This window comes from Anguilla rostrata, chromosome 19 (genome assembly GCF_018555375.3).
Source record: "Anguilla rostrata isolate EN2019 chromosome 19, ASM1855537v3, whole genome shotgun sequence".
Taxonomy (NCBI): Eukaryota; Metazoa; Chordata; class Actinopteri; order Anguilliformes; family Anguillidae; genus Anguilla; species Anguilla rostrata.
The window spans coordinates 11,252,455-11,272,844 of NC_057951.1; the positions used below are offsets into that span (position 1 = coordinate 11,252,455).

At 45.6% G+C, this 20,390-nt stretch overlaps 1 protein-coding gene across 5 annotated transcripts in view; it reads left to right on the plus strand.

The window, feature by feature from the left end:
• The first annotated feature begins 1,377 nt into the window (after positions 1-1,377).
• Positions 1,378-20,390, plus strand: part of ptpro (protein tyrosine phosphatase receptor type O) — a 39,050-nt gene continuing 20,037 nt past the window's right edge. For 2 of the 5 annotated variants that reach the window (XM_064319404.1, XM_064319408.1), the window contains exons 1-5: positions 1,378-1,807; positions 17,523-17,796; positions 18,092-18,247; positions 18,810-18,962; positions 19,144-19,626. In XM_064319404.1, coding sequence (XP_064175474.1) covers positions 1,733-1,807; positions 17,523-17,796; positions 18,092-18,247; positions 18,810-18,962; positions 19,144-19,626 — 1,141 coding nt within the window. In that variant the 5' untranslated portion in view covers positions 1,378-1,732. Of the gene's footprint in view, positions 1,808-16,296; positions 16,589-16,612; positions 16,865-16,907; positions 17,369-17,522; positions 17,797-18,091; positions 18,248-18,809; positions 18,963-19,143; positions 19,627-20,390 lie in introns of those variants that run through there. The other 3 variants (XM_064319407.1, XM_064319409.1, XM_064319405.1) reach the window with 3 other exon arrangements.

Sequence of the window (20,390 nt, forward strand, 5' to 3'; positions counted from 1 at the left end):
TGGAATTAATGTATGCTTGCAAATACCAGAATCCCGTAATTTAAGGTTTTGATGGGTGGACGTGCGTTTATTTATTCAGGTGCTTCATCGTGGAATGACTTGCTGATCCAAAATCAGCAATAAAGAGATAGTTGATGAATGATTCTCTAAATGCATATGACATTTGGAATGATGTAATTAATTAATGTGATCTTTTCTTGGACTAGAACAAAACATGCAACCCAGTGACCAGAGGTGGGTAACCTGGCTTCAAAGAGTAAAAAGACTGACCATGTATTTGCTCCACCACCATGCACTAAACCAGCTGATTCTAATTAGCATAACTCTTCAGCATGATGGGAGAACTAATTATTGTGATCAGCTGGTTTAGTGCATGGTGCTGGAGCAAATGCATGGTCAGTCTTTTTACTCTTTGAAGCCGGGTTACCCACCTCTGCCAGTGGCTCTTTTCGGCTTTATTTTACCTCGGGGAGACTCTTGTGATTTATAAGACTTAGGTGCAGATACTGTTTTCTTGAATACACAAAATTAAGCATTTATAAGTATTATGTGTATAGGTCACCAAATTAAATATTTGTCCTTCAGGCCTATTTTCAAATAGATCAAACGCCTCATTCTCCCGAGGCGTTCTGACCTGCCTCTAATTTGAAAATAGAGATTGTGTTTTCAGAAAACAGCCCTGAACAACCTGTAAACAACGCACATCTGACATAATTGATGCAGGGGGGGAATGTTTCTGTTTTAACCAGGAAGCTAATTTTCAGAAGGGTAACTGTGCCTGAGATGTCTGTTTTTCGCACAACTTGAAAAGTATGATCTCCGGCATGGCGCATCAACTGCCATTTCCAAATATTTTATTTTCTCCACAGTCATGTTGTGATATAGGCATGGGAATTGCAGTGGTCCCTTAGAAACTCAACTCGGGATGTTGTTGTCAAAGCAACAGTAGTAGTTGATAATACGATAATAACAAGAATCAAACCGGAAAAAATACACTTGAGTAGTCCTTAAGAAAACCGAAGAGATGTTTGCTCTACTGTCTATTTGCGCATAAGTTTGTCCGATAAATATTCACAGATCACACAGTGGTCCACGACTTTGTTTTGATCAGTGTGCTTTCTCGTCGCCAGAGAGACCACATCTTTTCTTCAAATCTTTGCATCTATCCGACCATTCAAATGAACGCGCACAGCGGGACAGGGACACACACCCGCGCAATGCTAACTCTTTGCGCAACAATGACTCCTGCCCGGAACAGCAGCTACTGGATTTGAGACGGCAAAGTAGTGAATAGATGCAGTGTCCACCCACTACCCGCCTCCCCCCTCTCTCTCCTCGGTGTGTGCATGTCTTGTTCGCTGGCTGCTGGCTTCATGGGAGACTAGGGCGGGGCGTAAGCGGGGAGTGAGAATGTTGCCTCTGTGTGTCAGTCTCGTTCGGAAAGTGATGGGTAGCGCTTAATTTCCATTCATCACACCGAGCTGTCGCGGACTGTTAAGCCTCGCTAACCAAATCGATCATTATTCGAAACTGATGGCCAAAATTAGGGACCCTTGATATAGGAACGCTGCCTTATAGCGGCGCATTGGTGAAAACCGAGAGCACGCTCTCGTTCGCCTTGGGTCGGTTGCGAGTGGGGGACTGCCAGCGGTCTGATGCTGCAGAAAATTCGCCATTGTTTCGATGAGCCGGCGACTCAACGACACTGAGATTTAAAAAAGTCCTCAAATCAATGTGCTGCCAAGGGCTCGTCGGTATCATCACCTCAATGCTGCCTTACATAATATGGCTCATCTGCAGCATCCAGGTAGGAAACTGTTATTTCTGACTCGCCTTTAATTGAATGAACTGCCTTACGTTTGTCTGGGTTGCTGTACCAAGCATAACCATTTGTGTCTGGGGGGTTCGCGCAATATGGTTCAGTTTGCGGCACGCACTGGACACATTTACGGATTTGTTTTTTGGAAACCTAATTGTTTGAAAACACATTTATGTATTCTATTTAACCATTCTCGTTGTTGATAAAGTAACAGGCATTGGCTTTCGACGTCGGTTTCTGTGATGTTTCCTCAGGCGAAATGGGGGCATTTCAGCTGAGCGTATTCACTGTGTGCTTCTGCTGCATCCCCCCGGTCCGCACAATTAAGTCCTCGTTTTCTGCTTCATGCAAATGAAAAAAAAAAACGGCACTGACTGACAAAGAGAATAGTGGAAACGGACAGGGTATTTTATATAGGCTATTATAATGCATTCTTGAACCAAGTTGCTTGTAGACTCCTTTCCGTCAGCCCTCTGAGACAAATTTCCACCTGTAAAACGCGAGTTCCCAGTTCGTTAATGCAAACATGAAACAATGGATCTGTCTATACATCACTGCTGGCCTATATGGAAAACTTAGGAGATTTACCCCGCTTTATAGACAGACTTATTTCTGTTGATTGAATACCAGCTTAAATGAACCATTTTAATATTAAATACACTGCTGAAATGTATTCTAACTCCGAATTTTGGGATCATCAGAATAGAAAATATGTCGACCTCAACTTTAACTGGCGGTATCTCAGCAATTGTTTTGTTTTCTTTCTCCCCTTTTTGTTATTTGTGCATATGATTACTTGGAGACGTTCAATTAAGTAGCTCCGTCCGTGCAGGAAATAACCACGGACCCTTCAGGGCATTTTCTGCATGTGAGCTGGGTGGCTTCAGGGTACACTGCGGATGTTGTGGTCTGTGCGTGTACGTTCAGCACCCTCCACCTCGCAATGGAGGTCGGAAGACGGAATGGCCGTTCCGAGAGGATATCTGGTGTACACGACGACCCTATAAAAGTTGAAATTGGTCTTTGCATATAGATTTTGCATTTGGTAAAGTAGTTTATGGTGCATTAAGTGCTCAGATAAATATTGATATATTGACGCGAAATATAAACAAATGGAAATCTTTTGATGAAGTATTATGATCCATGCAAACGGCTATTCATCATCAATATTAGTTCTCTTTTATTGGCATTGAGAAATACATCTTCCAATGAAAGTACAATAGAATTGGTGTTACAATATTGCCTGTGTTTCATTTTCTGGTCACTGTGTAATTAGTAGTTTCTTAGTTAATTGAATCTTTACCATTTTGTTTACTGAAAATCAAGGTTTATAGTTTATATTTGTTATTATAGGAGGACAAAACCATAGGCTAAGTATAGTACATTATATGTATTTCTATGTGTAATTGGAACTTGAACTCAATCATGATCTGTGGTACTTGCAAATTAATTTTAGGGATGGGTATTAGTCGTGAGCACAAAGCCTACACCAAGGTAGCAGAAAGCTGATAAATAGATAGCGTACTATGTCCAGCATATTATGGAAATATGAATCCCGGACAGTCATCGAAGTAGTACCTGTTGTTTGGGTTGTTCATACTTCCTTACAGCACTGCACAGTACCTAATGCAATGTGCATCTGTGATATCTGCCATATGGACGAGGTCTATAAATAGTGTCAGTGGTTGCCTGCCCTGGATAAGCGTGGCTGTCGTACAGACGTGGTGCAGCACATCATCACTCGCTGAATGTGTGCACAGTAAAACATCTAGTGTTATGTCACCCCTTACAGAGTACTCCTTTGGTCCAGAGTAGTACCATATGTACACCGTTAGAGTGGAATCAACACTGGGCATTTTACTGTGTGAGTGGCATGTTAAAGTGGTTACATTATTGCGAGGGAGGGAACAACACGCCTGGTGCACAGCTATGTGAGCCATTCCAGGTTACAGAAGAAGCCCGGTGGTGCACTGGAGAGGAACCAGCCTGTCGGTGGCCGCCTGGCTTCTTGAAAGATCTGGATTGGCTCAAACTGCGGCGCACTCGGGAGCGCTGCCTCTCCATCCCTGTTAATCAGCCAATCCCGCGCAGGGCAGGTGTTACCAGGTGAGCAGCCTCCCTGCTTCCCTGAGGAGCAGGGGCTGCCATTCCGGAACACGGCTCAGGACCCAGGAGCAGGGATGTTCTCCCGGTCATGCCAAATCTGGAACACCATGGCATCGCCCGTGCCCGCACACATGCCACCGAATGGCGTTACGCCCTGGCGCTCCACATTATGAGGTCAGCAGAAGGGCCACATTAAGGATTAATCAATGCTCTGAGCACACGCCGGACCGTCGGCACGGTCACTGCACGGTCACATGTCCTCCTAAGACCCGCCAATTAGGTTTTCTCTCTGGTCTTAATCTCAAAGAACCCATATTTTATACTGTGCTGAAGGCTACACAAGGGACATTCAATAAAAATAAAAGAAAAAATATTTTTGGAAATATTTTCACTGCAACATATTTTTGACACTTGTATTATGTCAAAAAAATGAAATACTTCAATTTCAGTTAAGTAAATTTCAGGCCATGACTATGTGCAACACTTACTTGGGTCAGACACGATACAGATAAACAAATGCCACCTCATGTTCTGATAGTGTGACACTGATGGTTGCCCCAGATACCCAGACTCATCAAACACGGAATCAAACCGGTACCTCCCCTCTGTCTTACATGCCTGTATGATAAATCATCTGTTTGCAAAATGCTCACTGCGGGTCAGGGTGGACTGATCTGTTCTTGCTTTTCGTTTAGCACCTTCTGTTGCCCATATAGAGCAATCTGGAACAGAAGCCTACAGCCATGAGCCTGAGAGCCCGTTAGTCACAAACACTCTCTACCACCCTGAAAGTGCCACCTGCTTTTTTTACACAGCACATTTCAGCCGTTTCATGCAAATGCAGACAAAAGGCTGGAAATGTCCATCGTTCATCTCTGTGTGTTTGGAGAAAGCTCGCCGATCTACGTAGAACTGGGCTGTGAAGCTTGCAAGAATGGGGGACTGGACTGTTATGGGAAACGTTGCTGATATCCAGGAAGCGTAGCTTCAAGGTGTGTGTGTGTGTGTGCGCGGGTGTGGGGGAAGAACAAAGCCCAACTCGGGCGGTACGGACGCTGGCGTAAAATGTGGCGAATCTTAATCCGGTGAAAATATCCGGCGCAAATATCAATCGTGCATTCGGCGCACGGCTTGCGGGTGGAAGCCTGGAATCGCCGCGCGGGACGGCCGAGGAGCAAACGCCAGTTCTCTCTGCCGGATTAGCACAGCGAGCTTATTCCTGGCAGAGATTGGCGGAAAAGCAAGGAAAAAGAAGGGATTATTTGCCGGCTTAAAATATTACGTGGCGTCTCTTGCAGACTCTCTGATTAATTCTTTGAAGTGGAGCGCAAGAGTGGTGTTTTTTTTATTGTAAGCAGGCAAATTCAAATGTCGTCTTGAATGGCTCTCAATGCACACTGTTAAATTTATAACTATATGCATTTCCTGCACTTGAGGTAGACCCTGGTTTTCGTACTTAATAGGGAATAGTTCCACGGTCTTCATGTAATTTTGCTGGACAACAGGAACAATGACTCATGTTAATGAACCCCCATTAGATGATGCCAGTTGACAGAAAGCTAACAGTAGGTAGCGTCATTACGCCTGTCAATCAGTTAGCCCAATGCAAGTGACAGTGAGAAGAATCAATGTCTTTAAAAAGGCTGAAAATTTCCTAGCAATATGATGTGAAACAAATACATTCTAAAAAAATACCTGTACTGTGGTTGATTAAGAGAGCTCAGAAACGTATATCTGATATGATTATCGAACTCACGTCTGTCCTCTCAGGTTGATGCAACCTTAAAACAGCTGAAAGGTCACCATTATTTACGTTATATAGCCCAGTTTATCCAGAACAACCCAGGTGCTGATCTGAATAGTGAGTCACTGCTGGACGCGGCAGAGCATGTAAACTCCTTCACTAACGATTTCTGCACAGTCGCAGGACTCTAGTGCACCCCAAGCACATATTATAAACACCTGAACACATATGTAGGTACTTAGCGTACCCTTACCATTGAGTGTTGGTCATGCAGTGTCAGGCCTTTGATATGTTTCTGTGCACCGTGGTCCAGGTGTAGCGTAAGTGCCATTGTGCTTCGTACTGAAAATTTGGACTCACTTGCGTGGCGTATCCTAGAAAAATGGCTATAGAAATCTATACTGAACCAAGTCCATGATCATCCTGTTTATTCTATGCATTTGGCTTCAAAAAGCCACTACTGTACATCAGTTTGCAAAATCATGCTGATTCCACCAAGTTCAAAAAAACAACGACTTTTTAACTTGGTGAGGGGAATGGTATTTGCTGTTAATGCAACAAAGTGTAACTTTTTCTCTCTCTCGCTCTCTCGTTTTATATATATATATATATATATATATAATGTGTGTGTGTGTATATACACACACGTATATATATAATGTAATTATTTTTATAATGATTTTTAACAGCTTTAAGTTACTGCAAATAATACATGCACTGTCGTTGTTGTAGTTCCTAGTTGTTGGATATTTTGTTTCTGTGTTCACTCAGCACATTGGGCTGCAGTTCCTTTGTAGGGACAGCCCCACGGAAGTGAATGGAGCTGAGTGTGCAGAGGCTGGATGGGATTCTGGCCGGGCAGGCTGGTCAGAACCGGCCCCGAGACGGAATAATGTGCCCATTCAGCTCCATTACTCCGGGCCCTAAATGCAGGGCCCTGGGATTTCTCGCCCCGGCCTCCCCGTCAGTCACTCCATACAGTAAATGGCCACTGTGCTCATCCAGGCCTGTCAGGGTGCATTATTCCTGTGGCCCTGACGAGCCCTGGCTAAGCAGAAAAATCTTCTGTTACTTGTCGCCAGGCAGAAAGAGAGGAAGTTGGCAGTCTGTCTCTGGGCAACCAACCCTCACCCCCCCACAACCCCCCTCCCCCACCACCTCCCCCACCTCATGACCACCCGACCCCCACCCCCACTCCACCCAACAGTTTGCTAGCCTTGGAAATACAGCTGAATGAGGTTTATCAGATTGGTCAACACGGACCTTGCAACAGCGCATTTGCATTTGACCTGCAGTGAATATGTGAAAGACGACAGAAAATCATAAATAATATACAGTTATATACACTTTTTTAAAAGCATTAGTGCACTGTTGGTGATAAGTTAATGGACGTTAAGGTCATACTTAAGCACTGAGATTGGAATATATATTACATAGCAACAGTAAGGATTGTAACCTTAGTTCTGAGATTGGAATATATATTACATAGCAACAGTAAGGATTGTAACCTTAGTTCTGAGATTGGAATATATATTACATAGCAACAGTAAGGATTGTAACCTTAGTTCTGAGATTGGAATATATATTACATAGCAACAGTAAGGATTGTAACCTTAGCTCTGAGATTGGAAAATATATTACATAGCAATAGTAAGGATCGTAACCTTAGTTCTGAAATTGGAACATATATTACATAGCAACAGTAAAGATTGTAACCTTGTGTAAAATTTATTTGGAAACTGTATTTATCTGTTTAGGACTATTAACATTGTCTTAAGTACAATGTTGTGACTAATGCATTATTAAACTAATTATTATTAAATGCATATAAAATAATTGAACCTAGTTCTACAGCATTTCTGAGAAAAGAGGCTGAAGATATCATAATTGAAATAAGTTAAATATTTCAGCAAGAACAGGGACCAAACATGCAGAAAGAAGGCTTCTTGATATTTGCAGTGTACGAAGGACATTTCATAATGTCACATGATCCTGACCGTTTTCATGGTGATATTGTGTGGGTGTGTGTACTGCCTTCAGCCCATAGGTGCTGGGTTGTTGTCAAAATGAGTCAGTGGTGCACACTAATGGTCTTTAGAAGCTATTCATAGAATGAATTTGATTAAGAACAAAAAAAAAAAACCAACAGCGACTTGCACTTCAGTTTTCTAATCAGCGTCGTGTTGTCAAAACATACCTCTGATGTCATCATAACGATACAAATTCACACCTACGCAAGGACTTAATGGTGATGATGGCAGCAATAAAACAATACAAACATGTGGGCGGGAGGTCATCTGACATGACATCACACTGCCCTTCTCAGAGTGGGGCTCGCTCCCTCTCCAGCCCTTCAGCCACACACATTCTCACCCCCCAGGGAACATTTACAATGACAGTCACTGTTTCAGGGTAGACAGGAACTTCTGCAGGACGGGCACACGCAATTTTGCGGCAAACGGTGGACGCCAGGGCATTTAAGGACTACAATGCCGACGAGAACGAGAATGGAAAAGCGAGATGTTTGCATTTTAGCGAGCATCAAAGTGCGGTTGGAAAACACGGCGCGTTTGGACGGCGTCCGCCCGGACAGACGGGAGGGGAAAGCGCGCTAACCGGGAGCCAGAGGAGGCAGATTTACGGCCGGCTCCATCTCGCAGTCTGCAGGCCTAATTAAAGTCGGAGGGTGTCGAGCTTGTGTAAGGAGGCTCTGTGGTTTGGCATTCAGTCGGCCCGTGGGTGGGTTCCAGGAGTGAAAGCTCATTGTCTTCCGAGTGCGTGTCTCTCTCGGCCCAACTGTTAACGCCGGGTCCCGCCGACTCCCGACGCGTTTGCTTTTAATTAAAAGACCAAAGGGAGGCAACATATCATCGCTGTCTCAGGATTTAATTAAAATATCATAGACGGAGGCCAGGGCAGTCACTATCCGGCGGTTAGTGTCACCCAGGCATGTTGGTCTAATTATGATTCCGGCTCCTTTGGTTTCTGTAAGTGTTTTCTTTGTCTTCTGAGGAGAAAGGCCCGTGTTGTCTTAATGGGGTGTAGCAAAGTGGCTCTGGCTTCAGCCAATTAAGATTCTGGACACACGTCGCTTTCATACTTTCTTTAGGATTTGGGACAAAGGATTTCAAAATGAACCCAGCCATCCTAAATTTGGAACAACACTCATTTGTTGTTGTGTTGTGTTCCACACCTTTAGTTTTCCTTTCTGGTCCAGGAAGACTGTCTACACTTCTTGTTGCTTCACTTGACTCTGCTTTTGGAACTCCATGCAATCATTTCAGTCCCATGTTCATGTTTAATCTTTGTAAAAAATTGTGTCATTGCTGAGAATTTTTGGTGAGAGGTTTTGTTCATTCTCACAAAAAAATATCTCTGGATAGCCATGAATTTTTTTGGTTTAAAAACAGCATTTTAAACAAACAAAAACAATACCTTCTTCAAATTACAGTTGCTTTGTATAAACCTTTATATTCCTTATTTTAAACATATTAAAGTACTGGCTTTAGCATGCATTTCAGACACAGCAATAAAAATAAAATACAATCAGAATATGTCAGGTGTCTTACAAGAGATTGCTAGCATTGCTTTATCCAGGCACAGCACGTAGCCTTCATCGAGTTCGAAGCCTGATTATATTCATGATTCATAACCCTGAATTTAAATGGCTAACGTACCAGCAAAACCAATGTGGTTTCGTTCCTTATGAGACGGACTGACGGGATCACAGGCGGTGTGGGCAGCGCGTTATTATTTATTTATACGACCTCATCCCGAGCATTCAAACACACATGAGCAGAGAGGCACGAGCGAATCGCGGACGTGCAAGCTCCCGATCGTCCAATAGCACGATGCGCAACGGCAGGCAGCACACCATAAATCACAGGGAGACGCGAACAGTAATTATGAATTTGAATAAAAATGACAACATGCAGTAAGCCAAGAGTTTATGGGAATTACCCAGGCGGTGACTGTAAACAATGTGCTGGTTTAAAACCGCAGTCAAGGCATGTTAAAAAAACCCCAAAGAACTAAAACCCCAAAGAACTCAGATTTGCTTTTACTGCAAACGGCGTTTTGTTTTGGTTTTTCTGCAAAGACACCGGCTTTGTTCAAACCCGTCCCATTGTCTCCGATATACGCGCAATGTGTGAATAGCTTCGACTGCCGATGTTTATGCGTGTTTACGCCTCGAAAGTAAGAAAGAAATCGTATTAGACAGAAAAATACAATGCCCATAAGCGGGCACACTTACAAACGACACAACTTTGAGCGGGGGGAGCTTTCAGAGAAAAGCTGCATCTCTTTACATGGCCACAAGCCTTCTTTTGAAAGGAAGCAACAAAAGATTTGTTCCCCCCCTTCCCCATCACCACCACATTAATTTATGCTGATTAAGTTTGGCTTGCATGGCTGCATCTGTCAATCCAAGTGCAACCAATCTGTGGCATTACCCAAGTCCCCTCCAATCCTGGACCGGTGCCATCTGAGCAGCAGAGATTAGGAGCCGGACTCTCACTGCGACTGCGCTTTCACTTCACTGGGATTAACACCGAACCCCGCTCCCAATTTAGGTTCCTAAATCGCTGGTTTTGGGAAGTCATTTTGATACGTTGTGAGGTAGAATATGGAGGGTGTATCTGAAATGGCGGTGATACTGATGTGGAAACAGAAACTTAAAACTCAATTTTAAGGTCCAAATTCCAGGCGAGTGCTGTTTTGAGACAGCAGGCTTTCAGAGTCGTCCTACCTCTTAGGAAGTTTCTGACAGGTTTAAAAACATTTTCTCGAATGTGTTGCGGAACCCTATAAAGCTATCTAATTTCACTTCCTGTACTGAGATCCCCTGTGTCTGTCTTCACGGGTTGACAGTTATTGAGTCACATTTAAGACACAACCACTCTGGCGTCTACATTTCCCGCTTATTTAGGGGAAATAAAGATTGGCAAAAAGCAAGTGTGTCACAGGATGTTTACAGGACAGCATTAGGTCATTGACTGAGAGCTGCAAGGCAGCAGGAAGAGATCAGCTCTGATCTGAATGCATCATCCCATCTGTTTTTATGGCACTAATGCTGCAGTGAGATTGCATCAGATCGCCCAGATCGGTGGCTCAACCGTACCATGTAAAACAATGTAGAGGTTTATTGGCGAGCCATTTCAAATGCACCTGGTGAAAGAACGGGCTGCCTAATTTAACAGTAGAGAAGACAGAGCATGGCTGCCATTAGCATATTTTTTATGAAGGTTCATCATTGCCGAAATGGACTCAAGGAAAATGGTATCTAGCGGTATTCTAGCGGTCTTCTCTCGCTCTGGTTGTCATCGTCGGGCCAATATTATACATGTCACATCAGACAATAAAGCCATGACAGAACACTACCGGAAAGACACACAGCAAATACGGGCTGACAGTTTGTGTTCAGAAATAGGCACACGTCTCTCACATCTCACATGTTCCGATGCGAGAGCATGCACAGGTTAGCGTGGCACGGCAACAGGAAGTCAGGACACGGAGTCATCCGAATTATAGGTGCGCGTTTGATGGGTACGCAGTGTTAAAAAAAAACCCCTCAGCGAACTCCCTCTGGTTGTGTTCTCTTAGCGAACACACAGTCCTTTTCCGAGAGACGGGGACCAGAATCGCTCACGGTTGGCTGTTCATTCGGTTTAACTGCAGGGGCTGGAGAGGGCTTCTCGCACATTCACTGAAGCATTTACGAGCGGCCTGGAATTCCCGCCGGTCTTTCCCGGTTTATGGGAAGGACCATGGGAAGGTGAGGCTCACCCATTAAAAAGAGATAAGAGAGTCCGTTTCACAGTACAGCGTCGACGACTACTGTATTTCCTTAAAAAGCCACGATAAAAACAAGCACGACTTTTCTGATAATATATTAATAAAGTACCTCTTTAATTTTTGAATACTTTCTCGTGTCTCATTCTTTTGAATATGCTCAGCTTTTTATGCACACATTACATTCTGAATACAAACTTCTAGGACAGCGCCACCTCTACTCTTACAAGGGGGGGTCACACTCGATTAAATAAAAGATTTATCCCCACTTTTCTAAACCTTATGCACCCGTCCCTAAAGAGAAATATGAGCGTATAATGAACCGATATCTGACAGGAAGTATGAGTGAACGGGAGCGTTGGGAAGTGGGAAGGATGTTGTTCCCGTGATGGAGTGCGATCAGCCCGAGGCCTTGCTTTGTCAATATTCCCGCATCAGACGGGGCTTAAATCGTCGCGGGCACGCGGGCCAGTCAACAGCGCTGCCACTGCCTGGCAACCTGGAGGAATATATAATGTAGTGGAAATAAATGTGTTGTAGCGGTTGACGTGTCAAGCCTTTCCGGGGCTTGCGTTTGAGTACTGCCCCGCCATAATTTACCGTCCTGCATTTAAATACCACTTCCACGCCCGCACTGAGAAGCACATTTCTTTGCTCTTTTGAATTAAGGAGCAAACCCAAAATCTTACCCCTACGCTGAGGGTTGGAGGGCTGATTTTTAAGGTGAACTACCTGGAAGGCAGGACAAACAGTACCTGGTCTCTGCAATGTTGGAGAGTTGAAAGACTGAAACCAGTATTCCAAATGAGTATCAAAATGTGTTTTAGAGCTCAAAGCATCCTTTCTAGTCTCTTTCTTCAAATTAACCAACCCAGCACGCACCTGTGAAGGAGACAGGCCCATATTACCACCATGGGAACGATATGAAATGCAGCTGGCCAATCACTGACTGCGTTTACCTGCTGGCAATAGAGTTGCATAGCGGTTAGAGAACTGGGCTTAACACATCAAGGTTGCAGGTTTGATTCCATGGTGGGGCACTGCCAATACAGCCTAGTGTGGATTCAGGTATGTAACCTGAATTGCTTCAGCAAAGTATCCAGTTGTACAAACTGTATGTAAGGAAGGTAAACTGTGTAAGCCATAACAGCATCTCCAAAATGTATTTTTTTACTTTGTATGTGTAATGCATATGTAACAGACTGAAAAACAGGATTCAATCTCGACTGCATGGGCAAATGGACCTACCCGTAATCTTAAGAGCCCAAGCCTTTAAAATGTAATCAGATAATGTTGCATTGCCCAATCATTATAATGGAAACAAATACCTGTTTGGGCTTCATATCAAGCTTCAGGCCCCCATCTGTAATCATCATCCCAATATTTATGACTTTATTCAGGTTGGAGCAAGAATAAGTGCTCTCCCGTTTCTCCCTACAGTAAACACACTTACCAGATGGAAGGTTATTAAATTGACATAGACTTTGAAGTACCCTGGTAAAGCGGAGAAATGCCTTTCGAAAAGGCCCGCATCTCCAATCCGGAGCAATTTAAAAAGCTCAGTTTTCTGAGTGCGGGCGGGACTCTGTGTGTAGCTGTTAAAGCGCGACGATGCAGGTCGGAGACTCGGAGCAGGGGGAGAGGCGCTGGCAGTAATGCCAGGTTCCTTAGCAGGAAATAAGTCTCCAGATCTGGAAAGTGGTAATTGGCAAATTGATAATATCGTCCTCTTTCGACGACAGCTTTGTGCCGCGGGCAGCAACCACTCAGCGGCCTGGGAATCCGTAATGGGGAGACGGTCTCACAACAATCACACAAAGCAAATAAACGCGATCCGAACGCCCGGCTCTGCCGAGAGCCCGTTTAAAGCAAATCAATCCCCGGCAATTTAATGGTGCTGACCGCTTTCAAAATATTCTATTTTGATATGTTTTGTGTGTGTGTGTGTGTGTGTGTGTGCGTGTGTGCGACTGGGATATAAATACCTGTTGTTGGCCTTTCTTAGCTGGTAAAGGTGACTACAGGTGAACGCAGGCTTGGGTCTATAGTCACGGGTTGATTCAAGATTCAAGATTGTTTATTGTCTGTCTTCAATACACAAGTGTAAGGGAGGATGTAACAGTTGTTACACCGTTGACTATGACCAGGAGGCCACAGCTACAGGACAGAATGGGCCTTGCGCCGCCAGGAACAGACTGGATATAAACTGAATAAGTGTTCCTCAAGTTACCGCTACACCAGTTCCTGGCCAGTCACACCCAGATGCCTACAGGCTACTTGATACGATAAGTAAGAGGCCTTCTAGCACTGTGATCAGTGCTAACTCTCTCCTGTAGGACGGTGCGGAATGCTGGACTTAAAGTAGTCACTTGCTTATTATATAAAGGAGTGCAAGGATCTACAAGTGCAACAGGGGGCAGCATAGAGGTAACTTGATGCATAGCCAGAAATTACAACCTGGGGGGGGGGGGACCTTAATCATAAAACAAATAATTACAAATGTAAATACTAGTGTTACTCAAGCACGGAGGTGGCAGGATACATTAAGCTGGTCATTAAATCGCGCACCAGTTCGATCAACAAAGATGCATTCCCATAGCCCCTTGTAAAAGTGCAAATTGACGTCTATGTTTATGTAACTGCAATAAATAAGTCGGCTGGGAAATGTACAGTGGGGAAATGGCACTACAGTATGTTTTCTGCTGACCTGCAGTGACACAGTAGTCAAGTCAAAATGATGCTAAGCCAGGATACACACAGCAGAGTATCCCGCATTTACAGTAAATCACTGCTTCTACCGTCAGCCCCAGAAAAAGCTTCTTTTTTTTGCTTCCAAATTTCAAAACCGCTTTATCAGCAAAAGGAAGAGGGGGGAGGGGGGTTTATTAGTGTTAAATTTCTGCTAGGTCACTGTGAAGGAATGTTGCTAATGTCAACAGACCCCCTCCCCCCCCCCCGGCTAATAGCAGATGGTATGATTACACAATTTTGGTTTTTTGTTTTTTCAGGAAGAAAACTGAAAATGTTCAGATACCATTCAGCAATGAGTGTATACTACAATGTAGGCATAGTGGGTCCCCACAGTGTGCAGAACTCCACCAGCCAGCACGGCATTAAAGGAAATGGCAAACATCGTTTATTTTTATTTTGCTTTCTCTATCGTATCTTCAGTCTGGATCTTTATTGCATGGCGGTAAAGCACTCCCAGGGAACACGGGAGGGAAATGCGCCAACGTGATCAGAGCTGTTAGCCGTTAGCCATTAGCCGCAGACCAAAGCCTCGATTTCTCGCAAAGACGCCTCGTGTGATTCGCCAGCATGTTCCCGGGGCATCGCTGGGCTTCAGCAAACGCAATCAGGTATCAAACAGGCCCTGTCCCCCCTTACAGGAGATACCCTCACCCCACCCATCCCCCCCACCCCCACTGGGCTACCCTCGTGCACCAATGAAAAGGAAGAGAAATCAATGCAAAAGCTGCAGGATCTTCAAAAGTTCCCCTGGCGACCGGCTTTGTGCTGCATAATTACCGATCTGGCAAAGAAAAAAAAAAGAAAAAGAAAAAGATCTCTCTGCTTAATGGCGTGCCCCCATTAAAGATGAAATATGCCCGTGCAGAAAGCTGTGGGCTAATTGTGCTCACTCAGGAGACCCTCGGACCAAGGCCTTCACAGATCAGAGTGATTGAGTTAATTGAATGAATATCTGGGAGTGGAGGGGACAGAGGACAGTCACTTCAGAGATGGTGCTGATAGTCTCATACGTCCAATCCGGACAGCCGGTGTCTATCTTTCTTTCAGACTAACTGGCTGAGCATATTTGGATGTGAAAGTCAGTGTTGTCACACATGGAAGCAAATCACTACGTATACTTTTGCTTCTGTGAAATTGTCCTATGGAGTCATTTTCATGTGGTGTCTTGTGATTTAATATTCACCCACCTGCATATTAGCTTCAGCAGGTCCACTAGGACTGGCCAGCGAAGAATCGGTTTCAATGGCTTTATTTCCTGGTGGTTAAAACTGCTGCATCCATAATGTTGACATTTGTGTCAAAAAATACTACTTGTCTAGCTAGTTGGTGCAATACATGAGAACTTGGCCTTTATGATAAAAATATCTTTGGTCTGTGGAGAATCAGGGCTGCTGGCTTCTATGTGCTAGTTAAAAACATGACAAAAAGTAACCTTAATATTCGTCCTTATCCATTGAGCCTACGCCAGGATAAGACTTTTCCGCAAGAATGTAAGACAACAAGCAGGATTCTCTGGAAGCGGAAATGTATATAAAAATATGGCCTTATAAAAGACAGGGAATTGTTGCCAAGTTACCGAATTCTGTGCAGAAACAGCGTGATGCTGTGTTTAATGAGTGTCGAGACAGCGTTTCACAGCGCTGTCCGTCAAGCCGAAGGACGTGCGCGCGCGCCCTGCTCTTGCGGCGGTATCGTTGCCGTGGCGACGGACTAGGGCGTGGCGGCCCCCCCCCGAAACCAGTCACGGCCGGCCGCGGTACAAGGGAAAAGGAGTCGAGCGAAGATAAAAATGTAAATATTGGCATTTTGTTGAAAAGGACAGGGAGAGCGCCCTTTTCCTCTGGGGGGCGGGGGGGGGGCATCCAGCCGGGAGAGAGTAATGAGATTCAGAGGCAGAGCCAGGAGCTCAGCTGCACTAATTATGTGTGTTAGCGCCAGAAAAGCTGCACGCCTTCACATCACAGATGAACGCGGGCTTCGCTTGGAATACCTGAAGCAGGGCCGAGCAGCCCCTGCTCCTGCAGGCTTGCATTCCAATCCTAATTTGGCACACCTGATTCCACTAATAATTAGCAGCTCTCAATGAGGTCTGTAGCTGTTGATTGAGGTGGGCTTTGTTAGGGCTGGAGGGAAAACATACAGGGCAGCGAGATCTCCAGGAAAGGGACTGGACAACCCGGACGTAAAAACGAACACAAAAAAGGGTGTTGCTTTTCAACCTCGCTGAAATACTTTCTATAAATGTTGGCATGGGAAAAAATCGGAATCTGTGTGTGAGACTGAGGAGATTCAACACAGATTAACTTCAAGAAGGAGCCAGAAAGGTCCCCTGTGTACAGCCTGCATGTTGAAGAATGGATTTATTGGTTAGGCTTGTAAGTGTTTTATCTCCTTGGAGATGAAACGGTGAATTTGGACCTTTCTAACAGCTTGCTACATGCTGCTGGCATTCAGGGGAAAACATATTTATTTATCGTGTACATCAGTGCTTATTCTGCCAAATATGTTGATCCTTTTTGTGAATTGAGGCTACAGCTTCTGTAGCGTTGTTGTGGGTTTTTCCATTCGATTTAAAAAAAAAAAACAAAGCCTGATGTTTAGGCCCGGAGCACTGCGCTGCACCATAATTTGCCAAGAGAAACGCACAGCAGGTAAGGCTGCTGATCAAACCAGAAACTGAATAATTAGACCACGGGAGATTCATTTTCTAAGGCACGGGGTTTTTTCATTCTTCAGACACAAAGAGGGAGGAGAAGGAGGAGGAAGGTCGATATCAGCCTCCCTGCGTGAAGCTGCCTAGCTCAGTGCTCGGCGCTTGTTGGGAATCGTCCTCAAGTCTTCCCTGCTAGGAAAATGACACCTTCTGAATGCAAACAAGGCTCTATTCACCACACAAGTTAAATAACCATCGCAGACGTGCCAGTATCTCAACAGTGTCGTCTCCGCGTAATCCCTGACAGTAGCACTGAAGATATATAGGCAGTCCTGTGGGCCAAACTTACCACATGTCCCCTAAGTCTCACATAGTCTGTCATAGATGCATTTCTGGATTTTGGTTTTTTTTCTTACATTTGAATCCACAGCAGGGTTCAGCGGGTTTTGTTCGTCTGTAAATGAGAACAGGAATATTTGGCGGGTCCACATGCCTGTTCCGGGTACGTGTCTCTCCCGGGAGACGGCATTCCTGCTGATTTCTCACGGTCACATGACACCCACGGCTGTCCCGCTGAGGACGCGCCGTCCGCTGTTTTTGAGACCGGGTCCCGTTGCCATGGCTGCTTCTCATTCCTGCCCCCCCCCTTGCTCCAGAGCTCAGCGTCCTTCCGGGTGTCCGTCAGAGACGACGGCAGCCTGGCGATGTTCCTGGAGGCCGAGGACCTGGTGGAGAACGCCACGGCGTACGCGGCGCGGGTGGCGGGCGAGCCGGTCGCCCGCGTGCTGCAGTTCGACGATTTTGCCGTCTCCCCGCCGCCCCCGCTGGTCTTCAACACCTCGTACCACGGCCTGTGCTACACCGTGAGCCTCCTGAGCAACACGGGCACGCCCTGGTCCAGGCCCCTCAAGACCGCCACCGTCCTCACACGTGAGCGCTTCTCCTCCTGTCCAGCCCCGCTGCGGCCCCACCGCAGTGCTGGTGTTGGCGTGTCATTGTTGCTTGGTAACCTAAAATGGCTTCTGTCTGCATAGATGTACTGTTTTTTTCTGAATTAAGATGCACACTGTGCATATGATATTAAGCCAGCTGTAAATAAATATTAAGTATTGAGCATTATAACTGGTTTAGAATGAACAATTTAGCAGATATGGGAAATAATGCATTACAAACAACATGGGCTGCAAATGTTTGTCAGATGTTTTTTTTTCTTCTTCTTTACCAGAGCCTCTTCCGGTTGAAAGTGTGTCAATCCAAGACTACCAGCCGGCTCCGGAGACGGGGGTGGTCTTTGAGATCAAGACGGCAGAGAACAACATTTTCACCAGAGTAAACATCAGCTACCTGGAGGGGAGGGAGCCAAGATCTATGCTGTATAAAGGTAGGTCCCCTTCGCCCCACGGGCCATATCCTCATATGCCTGTGTGTCTGCATCTGTCTGGCCAAGCTAAAGCACCCTTTCTCCCAGGAATCAAAATTATAAACTGAGCGGCCTGCTGTTATCTCGATTATGTTATTCCTCAAAGACCCACATTAAATTAATTTAGTATTTGTGTGGGTGTGTGCGCGTGTGTGTATGTGTGTGTGTGTGTGTGTCGTGTGCATCGGTGTGTGCCTGTGTGCATTAAAAAGGTTAATCTGTTAAGTGCTTTTAGTTTTGTTGAACAAGGGATTAAACTGTACTGGATAATTTATCCCAGATAAATTATATTCTGCTAAACTAGGCTAAATGAGGCTGACTAAACGCTATAAGTAAAATTGAGCTCAACACAGCAAACCTTAAATTATGGTGATATATTATTATAATTGCTGTTATGCTAATTGATTGGAAAGCATTCAAGGAGTTGACTGAGACTCCCGTTCGGCTGCTCAGTGTTTGCTAATGCGGTGGCAACGCTAACGGTAATGCTAACGCTAGCCGAACGCTCTGTTGCCGCGCCCAGATTTCCTCAGGGGGAGAACCGTCTTCAAGCACTGGCTGCCGGGCACCTGCTACAGCAACGTCACCTTCCGGCTGGTCTCCGAGGCGACCGCCAACAGAAGCACGGTGGTGCGCCAAAGTCCGGTGGGACACGAGACCCCCCATCACAGGACAGGTACCCCTGGCTCTTGAACGGACTGAATGGATCAGAATAGCGGGAATGGTGTATCCACAAACTTACAAGTCTATATACTTCACCATAGATATCATTCACATGACTTCCTGCATGCTCCAATCTGGGCCATGCTAGTGGAGTCTCCTGGCCCTGTCACATGATCTCTGTCCACTCTTTGCAGTCCCCAACCCCCCCGTCAACGTCTCTCTGAGGATCATTCACCTGAGCAGCGGGGCCCCCCTCGGGGGGTTCCACAATGGGCCCCACCCCCGCAGGGCCCGCGACGTTCCCCTGATGGAGCAACAGGAAGAGGCGGAGGCTCAGGGGGAAGAGGAGGAGAACGCGGAAGCGGTGGAGGACGGCGTTGCCCAGGGCCCCAATGACACCTACAGCTCGGTGGACGAGGCCCAGAGCCAAACCGTTACGAATTCCTATTGGCCGCCGCCCACGGGGAGCCCCTCCCCCTCGGAGGAGGAGTTTGTGAACGCGGTGGTGCCGGAATACGAAGACTCCAACGAGCCCGGTTCTGCCATGAGCCTGCCCCTGTCTCCTGAGCCCTCTGTCGCCCCCACCAGGCTACCCCCCATACTGCTAGAGCTGCGCTGGCAGCCGCCCCGCCCACCCACCACCTTCGATGGATTTAACATCTACATCTACAGGGAAGGTACGTTTTTGCCTGCTGCGTATACTCTGGAAGAATCTAACAGCAGTGACTTACAGGCCATACAGTGTGTATCATGAACTGGCCAACCAAGCCTAAACATATCCTCTCTGGAGAGTAAGTTCATCAGCTGTTTAAAACATCAATTTGCATGATGTCTTCTTCCATGAAGCAGTTTTTGTTATTTGACACACAAACTTTGGGGCTTGCCCTGCCAAGGTGTAACTTGGTGGATGGCATACCTGCCATCCCAATCCAGCTTATTGCTTTTATTTCGCGTTTACTCTTATTGTCAAATGTGATGCAGTGTGCATTGCATTTTATGCATGAAGCAAATTAACAAATAACATTTACTATTAGGCCTTTATGTTCAGCGTGGCAAGCAGCATATAAAAGTGTATCGGTGCGAGGAAGCGGAGCTCAATACAGTGTATTGTATCGCTGTTGGGGCTCGTTTCACTCTGAGTTGGCAATGTGCACTCCTATTAATTGCTGGAGGTAAATAATTCCCTTGCCACTAAATCAGAAGCACTCATGAAGATAATTGTACAAGAGCCTGAAAGGATCTTGTTGTTCTCTAAAAAACACGTTCCCTTCTAAATGGTCTTCTCACAATGATGGCTCGCTCCTCAACGAGAACCTCGCGCTCATTTCTCCCGTTGGTGTGTGATGATTTCACCGGCTAAGTTCAGCGTAAGCCTGCGCTTTCAAAGGTTTGGGCTTAAGGCTCAGGCCCAGTCTGGCTAAATTGTGAACGCGATTTATGA